General features: G+C 53.7%; 2 protein-coding genes across 3 annotated transcripts in view; one reads left to right on the top strand and one right to left on the bottom strand.

Moving 5' to 3' along the window:
* Nucleotides 1–1922: 1922 nt before the first annotated feature.
* Nucleotides 1923–13139, bottom strand: part of LOC122386443 — a 50995-nt gene continuing 39778 nt past the window's right edge. Inside the window, exons 6-11 of the mRNA XM_043375622.1 lie at nucleotides 7628–7765; nucleotides 5914–6051; nucleotides 4120–4254; nucleotides 3087–3633; nucleotides 2425–2570; nucleotides 1923–2132 (exon numbers count right to left, since the gene is read on the bottom strand). Coding sequence (XP_043231557.1) covers nucleotides 2032–2132; nucleotides 2425–2570; nucleotides 3087–3633; nucleotides 4120–4254; nucleotides 5914–6051; nucleotides 7628–7765 — 1205 coding nt within the window. The 3' untranslated portion in view covers nucleotides 1923–2031. The remainder of the gene's footprint in view (nucleotides 2133–2424; nucleotides 2571–3086; nucleotides 3634–4119; nucleotides 4255–5913; nucleotides 6052–7627; nucleotides 7766–13139) is intronic.
* Nucleotides 8092–12166, top strand: LOC122386444 (nucleolar protein 10-like). 2 transcript variants are annotated; one of them, XM_043375625.1, is made up of 2 exons: nucleotides 8092–8205; nucleotides 11056–12166. In XM_043375625.1, exon 2 carries the CDS (start codon nucleotides 11133–11135, stop codon nucleotides 11727–11729), a length of 597 nt encoding a protein of 198 aa, XP_043231560.1. In that variant the 5' UTR covers nucleotides 8092–8205; nucleotides 11056–11132; the 3' UTR covers nucleotides 11730–12166. The 2 variants fall into 2 exon arrangements, with proteins under 2 accessions (XP_043231560.1, XP_043231559.1); XM_043375624.1 differs by having other exon boundaries at nucleotides 11053–12166.

Raw genomic sequence — 13139 nt, 5'->3', positions numbered from 1 at the left:
TCCCACTCCTGGGGTAGGGACAGTCGGCAGGGACAGTCCCACCGGTCCCACTCATGGGGTAGGGACAGTCGGCAGAGACAGTCCCACCGGTGCGCGCCGCTCAGTGTCCCAGAGGGTGCGTCGCTGAGGTGCCGCGGCGCGCCGCAGCCCCGGCTCGGGCCGGCCAGCACCGCTCAGGTGACTGACGGCGGTCAGCCCAGCCGGCAGCGAGTCGCCGGGACCGGCAGCTCGGCCACCGGCTGCAGTCCGGGCCGCCGACAGACGAGCGGCCACGGCCGGCGGCACCGCACCAGTCGGCAGACAGCTCTGCAGCCGCGCCGCACCGCTGTATGGCCGGGACGGGGGGACTTGGTGCTGATTATAATACCACATCAGTCGAGTAGTTCTGACTTTCACTCATCACCTGTTTCGCTGTAGCTCGAGTAGATATGGCCGGGCAGAAGCCGGGAACTGTGTGTGTCCGTGTCGAGGTGTCTCCGTGTCTCCGTGTCGAGGTGTCTCCCTGTCTCCGTGTATGTCCGTGTCGAGCAGGGCTGCGGAGTCGGAGTCGGAGTCGGAGTCGGAGTCGGTCGGAGTCGTCAGTTGTGACCAGAGTCGGAGTCGGAGTCGGAGTCGATATTGGCAACCCCAGCCGGAGTCGAAGTCGGAGTCACCGAAAATCTGTCGACTCCGCAGCCCTGCCAGGTGTGCGGAGTCGGAGTCGGGAGTTGGAGTCGATCGGAGTCGACATTTCTGCCCGGAGTCGGAGTCGGAGTCGGAGTTGGTTTTTGAAAGCCGGAGTCGGAGTCGGAGTCGGAGTCGCCGTAAATCCATCGACTCCGCAGCCCTGGTGTCGAGGTGTCTCCGTGTGTGTCCGTGTGTGTGTCACTGCAGTGTCACTGCAGTGTGTACGGCCGCTGTACGGTCCGTATATGACGGGTACGGAGACGGTGTACGGAGACTGCCGCTCCGCTCCGCCGGGGCGGACTGTCTGTGACCGCGCGGAGCGGGGCGGAAAATGACGGTCCACAGCGGAGCGGGGCGGAAAATGACGGTTCACAGCGGAGCGGGGCGGAAAATGACGGCTCACAGCGGGGCGGGGCGGAAAATGACGGCTCACAGCGGGGCGGGGCGGACGGTGCAGCCGGACAAACACTCGGCACACTGCTCATTGGTTTATTGAAGGCGACATATATGATACAGCTCAAGCGTCTCCTCTCGTGTATGTATAGAAGACAGAGAGTAGAACAGACACCCGCTTGCCGGAGCGGCCGGGCGGGCGCGGCTGTGAGCCGCCGTCTCAACTGACACCGCCTATACAGCTCGGACGGCCTATCCAGTAGTGTATTGATATATACCTGTCCGTGTGAGTGTCACAACACAAATCCAGAGCACTCAACATGGCGCGCTGTGCAGTGTGCACCTCGATGCCCGGTGAGACAGCGTCCCCGTCCGACTGCCGAGCCGCACCGGCACGGCGGTCACGTGACCGAGCCGCCCGACCCGGCACGGCGGTCACGTGACCGAGCCGTCCGACTCCACCGGAGGACGGTCACGTGACCGAGGCCGGCCGTGCCGCCGGGACCAGGCGCGGTGAACCGAGTCGGACAGTCCGGGAGTGCCCCCATTTATACAGCTAAGCTAAGATGTGGGTTCTATATACAAAATATCGCAATGTCACGATCAGTTTCTACACTCAGTCACATCACTTTTCACTGTCCAATTACCCACAATACCCGCCCGGTAATTACCCACCAGGTCACATCCTTCCAGCCAACTACCCACAACACCCACCCGGTAATTACCCACTGCATCACATATCCCGTCCAATTACCCACAATACCCACCCGATAAATACCAACTAAATCACATCAGTGTGCTACTACTACATCTACACTACTACTACTACAACTACATGACTACACTAGAGCGGACACGGGGGCCGTGTGCCGGCTGACCGGCGCCGCTCTCAGTGCCGGCTGGTGCAGCACACACGGCAGCAGTCAGCTGGCGGCCCCGGCCGACTGGCTCGGCCTCTCTGCAGTCAACTCATCACTGCACAGTGCACGGTCGGTAGTGCAGCGCATCAATCCTCCACTTCAGCACTTTGACCCTATCGCCTTCCTGGCTCCACAGCTGACGGAACAGCTCCTCTGTGGACAGAGCAGAGACACGTCTGAGGTGGACACGTCACACACAGACAGACACACAGACAGCGGTACAGCCATGTCCACACACCGCCGGCCAGTGACGTCACACACAGAACAGACGGCTGACGTGACGTCACCGTCGGCCGTGGTGGCCGTGACGCGTCACGTCACTGTCCGTGACGTGGCCTGCGGCGGTGGTCGAGTGTGTGTGTCTGAGAGGCCGGTGGCGCCGTGCAGCGTCTGTTGTGAGGGACTGACTGGTCAGAGGCGCGGCGCGCGGCGCCCTCTCACCTACCGGGGACATTGAGCTTGATGGTACGGGGCCGGCCATTACTGTCCCGGCCCAGGTCCGCCTTCTTCAGGGCGGTCAGCACGGCCCGGCCGGTGTCTGCCGTGCAGTGAAGGGACAGATCCTCCAGCTTCCGACACGACTTCACCAGTCTGTAACAGAGCAGAGCAGCAGAGCCGTCACACACAAACACAGCGGCACCAGCCGACCGGACGTACCAGTCAGTGTCAGTGTCAGTAGTTCAGTGTCGGTGTGTTCAGTGTTGGTGTCAGTGTCAGTGTGTCAGTGTCAGTGTCTCCGTGCCAGTGTGTCAGTGTCAATATATCAGTGTAAGTGTGTTAGTATCAATGTGCCAATGTCAGTATCAGTGTGTCAGTGTCAGTGTTAGTGTGTCAGTGTCAGTGTGTCCGTGTCAGTGTGTCAGTGTCAGTGTGTCAGTGTCAGTGTGTCAGTGTCAGTGTGTCAGTGCCAGTGTGTCAGTGTCAGTGTGTCAGTGTCAGTGTGTCAGTGTCAGTGTGTCAGTGTCAATGTGTCAGTGTCAGTGTGTCATTGTCAGTGTGTCACTGTGTCAGTGCCACTGTGTCATAGTGTCAGTGTCAGTGTGTCACTGTCAGTGTGTCAGTGTCAGTGTCTGACAGGACAGCCCTCGCCACTGTCTGCTGACTGACCTGGTGACCCCTGCTGCTGTGAAGGCCGTCTCTGCCGGCCGCTGGAGGTCCCCCAGTGTAAGGTACTTCAGCCCGGGCCAGCCGCTGAGACTGTCCAGCACGGCGTCAGGGACGCCGCCGGACAGGGTGAGAACCCGCAGCTCAGGGCACCTGGTGAGGGGCTCCAGACTCACGGCGTCAGGGACGCCGCCGGACAGGGTGAGACTGAACAGCCCAGGGCACCTGGTGAGGGGCTCCAGGCTCACGGAGTCAGGGACGCCGCCGGACAGGGTGAGAGCCCGCAGCTCAGGGCACCTGGTGAGGGGCTCCAGGCTCACAGGGACGCCGCCGGACAGGGTGAGATACCGCAGCTTAGTGCACCTGGTGAGGGGCTCCAGGCTCACGGTGTCAGGGACGCCGGCGGACAGGGTGAGACGCCGCAGCTCAGGGCACCTGGTGAGGGGCTCCAGGCTCACGGTGTTAGGGACGCCGCCGGACAGGGTGAGTTCCCCCAGCTTAGGGCACCTGGTGAGGGCCTCCAAACTACCGGCCGTGAGATCAGAACAGCCTGGAAAACACACAGACACACATACAGACAGGATCAGCGGACTGCAATACATGTCGTTATATGGAAAAAACGAAACAGTTATGAATTCGCATGGTTTTATGGACACCGTAAGCCATGGTATAACAGTGGTTCTATATGATGTGTCATATAAACATGAATGAATGTGATAACATGAATGAATGAACATGATACCATGAATGTTCATGTTATCTATGGATATCCAATCAGTTCAGCCAATGCATTGAAGTGCACCAAACATTGCATTTCAATCGCAATATGTAGGTATGTTCAACTAACTATGAGCGAATATGTCACTGATCGTACAGTCCTCCATTTAGGAGCTCAGTTGGCTTCATTATTTCGCAAAGCACATTCGCTATGTATCGCACCTGTCTCCATGAGGTCCGACAACGGCACACCGTTACTCGGTGTCCGCAATTCCCTGAGCTCGTATATCAGCGGCCTGTCCGTGCTGCCGCTGCTCACCGTATAACTCCAGTACTTTGACCGTCCGTCCCAGGTCAGCCAGGTGACTGATGGTGTCGGCAGTCACCCCCTGGAGAGATACTGACAGACCATACCCGCACCGTCCCGGCCACCTCGGCTTCGTCACATCCGGCCCTGTCGGACAGAGCTGTGTCAGCTGACTGCAGTCGGACAGAGCTGCCGCCAGCTCCCCGCTGCACCACTGACACCAGAGTGTCAGACACTAACACAGCCAGCACTGATACAGCCGAGCGGCAGCACAGCAATTTTTAGCATAACAGTCATATGTAGAATGTGAATATGAACATAATACGTATATGCGATAAGTATATGCGTAATACAGTAGTCTATGAAACTACTTATGCTACTCTCATTGGTTGCACTATGCCTAATAATCATTTCCCATTGAAATACGTGCTCACTAATTGTATAACAATGCCTGCATTCCCGTGCTGGCCGCCTTCGATCGTGGCGCCACCTATACTCTGTATAACCGCCGCGCCAGGGCCGCGGCCAGTCAGTCTCGTCAGTCTGCTCAGACTCGTCGTCAGCGAGCTCTCTATGTAGTCAGTCAGTTTCAGTCGTGGTGTCAGACTCATTACTTTTCTTCGGAAATTTGCTGCTTGTGACAATGCAACCATTGTTTGTTAGTACCTCAGCTTTTAACCCTCGCCGGCACAGGCCATTTTGCGTCATTCGACGGCACAAGGGGAGGGGGGGGGTTGGTATGACCCCCTTCGCGTTTGGCCCTTGATCGAGCTAGAGCTTCGCGGAAAAAAACGAGCGTGTTGCCCGTCACGAGAGGAAGCCGATGATATCCATTTTTAAGGTTATAGGTCATCGGGTGACCTTCCAGGTCAGGTCAATGAACCCAAAATCGGTAAAATCGGGACCTGTTAGAAAGTCGGTAAAGTGTGGCTGCTATGGGGTTTTCTGGGGTGCTGATCACGAATATCGTGTTAGTTTTGATCAGAGATGATGTCTTTAAGCATTTAGACCAGGTCGGGTCAGGTCAGGTCAGGTCAACCGGTAGAGGTCGTGACGGGTATCCGTAGTACGTGCCAACCGCCTCTGACAGCTTCGTAACATGTTACGAAGGCACCAAAGCTACTTCGTAAATGTTGAAATGGTTGATAAATTCGAGTTCAGCTAAAAAAATAAACTAGCCTAGAAACGTGTAAAACTCGAAAAGTGAACCGAGGTCACCAAAGGTCATTGACCTGACCTGACCTTCAGGTGACCTTAACATCCACCCTAATGCATGGGATGGGATGATGGGAGCAGCATCAAATCACATGTTTGAACGTTTGAAACCACGAAAAGCTTGCAAAACGCGCGGCTAATGCGAGCCGACATACGTCGAATCGCGATTCCGGCCAAACATGGTCTCGGAAAGTAAGTCACAGGTCAAAGGTCATTTGGGTCAGGGTCATGAAATTTTAGGGTAGGTGTAAGATTAACCAATGTGAAGGTACTGAAAGTTTTGTCGCGATCGGCCGCTTTTTACTCGAGTTATTTGCGAAAAACCTTAGGGGGAATTGCATCAACCCCCCCCCCCGTGTGCCGACGAGGGTTAAACCACCCCGCGACGTTGCACTAATACCTATTCCATGCATGCGCCACAAGCATGTGCACCCTATGCAAGTGCATGCATTGCCCCCTCTCACTATACATTAATGTACACGATCAATGGTGGAAATTGCTAGTTGAGGCTGATCGGCTCATCAATTTGCCATCAACGCTGTCCATTGTATATACCGGCATTACCAACATGTGTGATCTGTGGTATCTCACCTCTGACATTGAGGAGTCTGAGGCCCTCCGGCAGCTGCCCCCTCAGTCGCGGGAGGTCGGCGGCGGTGACTGATAGGTATCGCAGCTCAGGGCACCTGGTGAGGGGTTCCAGGCTCACGGCCGTGAGATCAGGACAGTCTGGAAAACACACAGACACACATACAGACAGGATCAGCCGACTTCAATGCATGTCAATATATGGGAAAAACGAAACAGCTATGAATTCGCATGGTTTTATGGACACAGTAGATAATGGTTATACAATGGTATTATATGATATAGCAATCAGTTAACCCAGCAGGCGGTGGGCCTACCAGCCACCTTCCGCGAGGTGGGGGGGGGGGGCATTTTCTTGCCCCCCCCCCCCGTATCTCGGAAACTACTGGACGGATCCGAACAATTCAAACGGCGTTCGATAGCCCTGTCAAAGTTGTCCGGGGAAACCAAATTTCATTGATCTCGGGGTCACCGATGACGTCACAGGTCAGGTCAAAGATACAATGTTTCACCGTTCACGGGGCTTCTAGGGAAAGCGCTATAACACCGAGTAAAACGCATTTTGTCGAAAATCAGCGATAAGGCGTCAGTTGTGTAGTACATATGTTGCTATTAGAGGTCACTGGTCATACCAGGTCAGGTCACAGGTCAGGTCTCCAAAGGTCAACAAGACTAAAGTTATGCGATGCATGTTTTATGGCCAATTTTTTATTTCCAACTCAATGGTGTTTGTTATAAGACCATCAGGTACGGTTTAGGTCACTTTCTGGTGGAGGTCAGGTCAAGGTCAGGTCAAAAAAGGTCAAATTTCAAAGTTGATATTTTTGCATAAAATGGGTATCGATTCGATGCAGCTCGTCACGGGGAGTCTAATGGTGGTTTTGATTTTGCGCTACGAGGTCTAGAATTGCTAAAAATTGAGTTTGGAAATTTGACGTCATCAATTTTGAGCAGTTTTTTCGCTATAACTTGGCCAAAAAAAGAGGTATCGATCTCAAATTTGGTGTGTAGATAGAAGGCGGTAGGGACTATCATATATATTCCGTTTTTACGAAATTCAAAAAACTTTTGGATTTTTTGGCTACTATATTAAAAAAATCTATTCTTTGATTTTTGGTTTCAAAATAAAAAAATCGAAAAACCGAAATGGCAGTTTTGTAGCCCTTTTGATTTCACACCTTTTATGTCTAAAACATTTTTCTGTATCTCTAAAGCTGTAGGCCTGACAGCTCTTCCCGCGAAACCTTTTTTTGGGTCGAAAATTGCAGAAATGACGTCACTCTGACGTCATTAGCGGCCAACCTATCATAGCCTTTGGAACAATTTTTGGTCACCATGTGTGCTAGCTGCTCCCGGGAGGGTACTGAAAGTTTGGTGACGATCGGCGCAGCGGTTCTCGAGATATTTTGAAAAAAAACTAAAGGGGGGCAAAAAATGCCCCCCCACCCCCTGGAAGGTTAAGCAAATGCATTTAACTTCATTGAACAGTGCAACACAATTGTTATGAGTATGATCAACTAACTCTGAACGAATATGTAACTGAGTGAACAGTCCTCAGGTCGATTTTGGAGCTCAGTTAGCTTCATTATTTCGCAAAGCACATTTGCTATGTATCGCACCCCTCTCCAGGTACGACAACGGCACACCATTAGGTACTCGGTGTCCGCCATTCGCTGAGCTCGTATATCAGCGGCCTGTCCGTGCTGCCGCTGCTCACCGTATATCTCCAGCCGTTTGACCGTCCGTCCCAGGTCAGCCAGGTGACTGATGGTGTCGGCAGCCACCCCCTGGAGCGACACTGACAGACCATCATCCTCGTACCATTCCGGCCACCTCGGCTCCGTCACCTTCGGCACTGTCGGACAGAGCTGTGTCAGCTGACTGCAGTCGGACAGAGCTGCCGCCGCGTGTTTCGTTTTTCCAACCAAAGGAAGGCGCTATACCCAAAAATACCCTATTGTGTGGTTCAAAATGAGATTACCACTACGTTAACAGGAGATTTGGCCGCCAACTCCAAGATTCCCTTGCAATTTCCAAAGTGGCGATTTGGTGGCGATTTCCAGCGTAGGTGTTGTGTTTTGGTTGTGGGACGAGGCGGTTGATATCTTATAGGTATATATCTTATAGGTATAGGCGGTATAGGACATAGGTTTTTTATAGGTATCTTGGTTGATATCAGGTTATAGGTACGTTATTAGCCTTCTGCCTTGGAGGTTGGACGCGACTGTGTGGGTTACGATCTGCAACAATTGTGGGTGCCTGCAATCCGGCGTTGGCTGCAAGATCCTTGAAAAGGTGAGGTTTGGTTTATATCAATATAGCCTTGGGTTTGGTGTAAGGATGGAAGATAGCAACGTGTTGGTAACAATCCTGACAATTACAAATTTTAAATCTTCTGATGCCCAGGCTCCACTACGCAATTTTTCTGTGTGATTTTGTCATTGTGATAATATCGCATTATTGCCAAAAAATCAGATTCTGAACTTTTTTGTGATAATGTGCGAGAATTTATTTGAGCAATATTGCATGACATTTCATGCAATAATGCAATTTCCGCAGTTTGGCTCACCCCAGCCGTTTGCGCTAGGTGAACATTTTCTGGCATCGCCAAGGGCATCGCGTTCTTGTATTATTGTAATGTTTCTTCTGTATTTTCACTTTCACACAATACTATGTACACACACATCGGCAGCCCCGCGTCCCCGTCCTCTCGGCTCGCGGCCCGCCAGCCGACTGCCGCCGCGCCGGCCGCGCCGGCGCGCATCGACAACTTCCGGGCCGTGCCGCTAGGTGGCAGCAGCTGCCGGCCGCTATAAACCCCTACACCCTTCCCCCCGCTCATCTGCTGGTCGGGGCGTAGGGGCGGCATGGCGGACTCCTGTCGCCTCTCTGTCTTGCCCGGTCCTCTCGCCGCCGGTCCGCTGCCGTTTCTCTTTAAACGGCTTCAGGTGGTTGTGGTGAAGCACCCGGGTCTTCCCATCGCTCCCCACGACCCTGTAGACCACCCCGCTGTTCCGCTCGTCGATGTGACCAACAACCGTCCACGGTCCCTTGTAAGGCAGGCCCAGCTTTGGCTTCCCGCCTGCTGAAGCTGTGAAGTCGCGCACCAGGACCTTGTCTCCCACCTGATAGGCATGTGCTCGCCCTTTCTGGTTGTACCTCTTGCAGGCTTCTTGTGACGCGCGTGCAGAGTTGCTCCGTACTCGCTCATACGCGGCGCGAATGACCCGCAGCCGATCTTCCAGGTAGCTCCGCACTGGCACCGCCTCAGGAGGTGGACCGTATGCTGCATCCAGGGGCATCCGGGGTTCAAACCCGTGCACTAGGAAGTACGGTGTGTAGCCCGTGGTGCTGTGCACCGAGGAGTTGTACGCCATCGCATACGCCTTTACTTCCTCGTCCCAGTGCAGCCCCTCTTTGTCGATGTACTTGCTGATCATATCCTTGAGTGTGCGGTTGAACCTCTCAACCATGCCGTCACTCTCGGGGTGGTACGGAGTAGTGCGTGTCTTTTTGATGCCCAGTCTCTCGCACATCCAAAGCAACGGCCTACGTTTTCGGTGGACTGGCGGCCTCTACCTGCGGTTCCCTGCACCGTACACGCGCGCCGCGTGTGACCGATCTGGCCGCAGTTATAACAGCGCAGGTTGACCGGGGTCGCGGCTGTCGTTAGAGCCACCGCTGACTGATCATAGGCGAGCTGACTAGACTGTCTGCCCCCCAGCTGCCCGCCGTGGTGGCCAGACGTGTCGAGCTCGTGCAGCATTTGCTGCATTTCCATCATGCGGCGCTCCAGCGCCCGCACCCGATCCGTCTCCGTCTCATCGCCGCCTCGTCCCGCGGCAGGTAAGTCACCGGCGACTGATACCACTTCCCGACCGCGCGGCAGCGCCGTCACGGGACCCGCGACTGCGCCCTCCTGTGAGTTAGCAGCAGGAGCCGCCACTGCAACGGCGCCAGCCGCCGCCGCAGCCGATTGCCGGACTGCCAGCATCGCATCGTGACGTGTCTGCAGCTCTCGGGCTGCAGAAATTGCAGCTGACAGCGTTTTCAGATTTTTGCTGCACAGCTGACTCTGAAGCTGCTCGTTACGCAGTCCGCACAGAAAACGGCTCGTCAAATGGAACTCGACCGGGGCGTCTCCCACGCCCTCGTCTGGATACGCGGCGCGTCCCAGATGACGGATACGATCGGCAAAATCGGCTACTGTCTCCCCAGGTGTCTGCATCGCGCGTGCCAGTTCCGCCTGTGCCTGCAGTGGACCAACCTCAGAGCCGTAACGCACACTCAGCGCCTCGACAACCTGTGCATAATCGGCCTGGGCAGCCGCCGACAACGACGCATATAGGTCCAGAGCCCCATCTTCCAGCAGGGCCGGCAAACACTGCAGACGTTCCGCGGCAGACCAGGTAACAGTTTGTGCCTCGAAACGGTTCAGCCAGCGGCGCCATTCCTGCCCATTTGCACCGGTAAAGGGTTTAGCCTTTGACATAAAAATCAACCTGGGATCCATTTCTCCCTCAAACTGACAAAAACCGACCGTAATATTTACACTACACGATATCCTATTCCGCCGAAAACATCGATCAGAATGCCGGTCGCAGCTACCTTACCGTGATTCTGGCTCACCAGCTCCGGTTTTTCGGTCGTGGCGTCCTACCGACCGCGCCAATTTGTAATGTTTCTTCTGTATTTTCACTTTCACACAATACTATGTACACACACATCGGCAGCCCCGCGTCCCCGTCCTCTCGGCCCGCCAGCCGACTGCCGCCGCGCCGGCCGCGCCGGCGCGCATCGACAACTTCCGGGCCGTGCCGCTAGGTGGCAGCAGCTGCCGGCCGCTATAAACCCCTACATTATCGCAAAATCGCCCAAAAAATGTAGGCTCCACGGTTTTTTTTTAAATGCTGCGCGTCAATCAGCAAGCTATGAAAGTATGTAATGTAACCTTAGGTTTGTGATACGGTTAAATAACTTTTAAAGTGCTAAAGGACATAATTTAAAATTGTATAAAAAAAAACAAATCACAACTGCCTTACTGCCGCATGGCATTCATTTAACAAATCACGTTTATCTCATTTAGGGTGTGCCAATTGTTTGTCTAGACTTATATCGCTACTCCCCCGTTGTGTCTGCCAGCAGATGCTGAGTACCCGAGGGCCGAGGACTTGATGATTCGTTCGATGATTACCGCAAGATGAAGATCAAGGAGAAGCTGGATGCCATACGCGACAGCGGCGTCAAATTGGACAAGCGGCCCTCAGTCAACAGACGTGGCGCTGAATCTGATGCACGGTGCCAAGTCGTCTAACATCAAGAAGAGGAAGACGACTCATGGGCTGCTGGAGGACAACCGCTTCAAGGCGATGTTCAAGAACCCCGACTTCACGATGGATCACGAGTCGGACACGTTCAGGCTGCTGAAACCGGTGCTCAGCTCGCTGGAGGAGCAGCGGGCCGCCAAGGCCGAGCGCGGACAGCGGCTGGCCGAGGAGTGCCGCCTCCAGGAGGAACTCGAGCTCGAGGGGCGGCCCAGCTCCGAGGACAGCTCCGACGGCGAGGAATACGTCACCGAGCTCCAGCGGAGCCAGCAGCAGCGTCAGCTCGAGCGGCGCCAACGGCCCGCCGAGCTGGTGGCCAACCCGGCTGCGCTGCCGGTGCGCGTGCTGCATGGCGACAGTGTGCGCGAGATCACCGGCGGCGCCCGGCGCGCGCGACGCGTGCCGCTCGGCGACCGGCTGCGGCGCCAGCAGAGCAACGGACCCGTGCAGCATGTGTCCGGCTTCAGGAACCATGACGTTCGCCCCGGCTGGTAAGAAGCGCGACTCGCGGCGGCGCGAGAAGGCGCTGCGCCACCAGGCCGAGCGGCGCAAAATCCGCCGGTCGGCCAGCTCACTAGGCAAAACCGCCGTCGTGTTAAAAAATACGTAACGGTTGTGGCAGGGCTGTGCAAGCGTGTGTTTCGCGGATGTATGGATGCGACGTGATTTGAGGGAGTGTTTGGATGGTGTTTTACTTTTGACTCGTAACTGGAGTTCCTATGTTTCGCAACGAATGCCTTGTGTCGTGTTGAGTGCTCAGCTCACGAATGTTTTGCACGGCAGATATTGCTGCTCAGTGTGATGCTGCAATTGCACACTGGGAGGTATTGCAGAATGTCGCACGCTGGTGTCCCTTGTGTGTTACTGAAAACTTGTGTTACTAAACGTTTGTTACTAGTGTAAAACAAAATATATGTGAAACCCTTGCAATCTTATTACTTTTTCCTCTACACCTTCTACAAACTGAGTGACCAGTTTGAGGGTTTGGTAGAACCTTGGGCTTGTTTCAGTACTAATTGCTTGCTACCTAATCTTTTTTTGCACACGAGCAGGATGTTCATCGCAATAAGGTCTGTGCCTGGTGCACTGTGTCACGAACGCTACTACCATGCTGCTACCACCCTACTAGCGCATTTTGCGAGCTGACGTCTCGGACACGAATGATCGCAGCACCCCACAAACTGAGGGCAACAGGCCATGTCGCTTCTGAAAGTAAGTATTCATTATTTTTTTTTTTTAAAGAAAAAGCACAGAATAAGCAGTAATAGTTATCATAACATTTCAATTCTTTCAATATACTTATAGTCAAACTATTATTCTTGTAATATCTTCTGTTAATTAATTCATATTTTATTCAGCATTAGCATATACAATTGCGTTACTGTACATGCCTACCTACGTACTGTGGTGTTCAGGTGTAATAATTGCTTTAAAATATTTGGCCATGGTTTGATTCAGCTTAAATTTATATATTTCGAGATTTAAACATGTATAATTTGTTTTTTTCCAGCGCTGAGCGTCCATCGACGGAGTTGCAATAACTGCAGTAGTTTTGCGAGTCAAAAATAGCAGTGAAATAGAATAACATTATGGCGGAAACAAAAGTGCGCCGTAAAACGTCTAAAAGCGCCAGAAACTAGGAACTTTGTAGTATGTACATTGCACCACGCTGTAGTGTGGTGCAATTTCATTTTACACTACGTTATACTACGATTTGGGGTATTTTTGGGTATAGCGCCTTCCTTTGGTTGGAAAAACGAAACACGCGCTGCCGCCAGCTCCCCGCTGCACCAATGACACCAGAGTGTCAGACACTGACACAGCCAGCACTAGCACAGCCGAGCGGCTGCACAACGATATTTTTACCAACAGCATACATACGTAAATATTCAAATATGAGGAACA

This window comes from Amphibalanus amphitrite, unplaced genomic scaffold (assembly GCF_019059575.1).
Source record: "Amphibalanus amphitrite isolate SeventyFive unplaced genomic scaffold, NRLGWU_Aamphi_draft 000251F_arrow, whole genome shotgun sequence".
Classification (NCBI taxonomy): domain Eukaryota; kingdom Metazoa; phylum Arthropoda; class Thecostraca; order Balanomorpha; family Balanidae; genus Amphibalanus; species Amphibalanus amphitrite.
The sequence above is the reverse complement of the archived record's forward strand: the minus strand, read 5'-3'. Positions and strand labels throughout refer to the sequence as shown.

Bases quoted from the DNA above. Each gene is read 5' to 3' on its own strand.
- LOC122386444 (XM_043375625.1), top strand. From the start codon at position 11,133: ATGCCATACGCGACAGCGGCGTCAAATTGGACAAGCGGCCCTCAGTCA.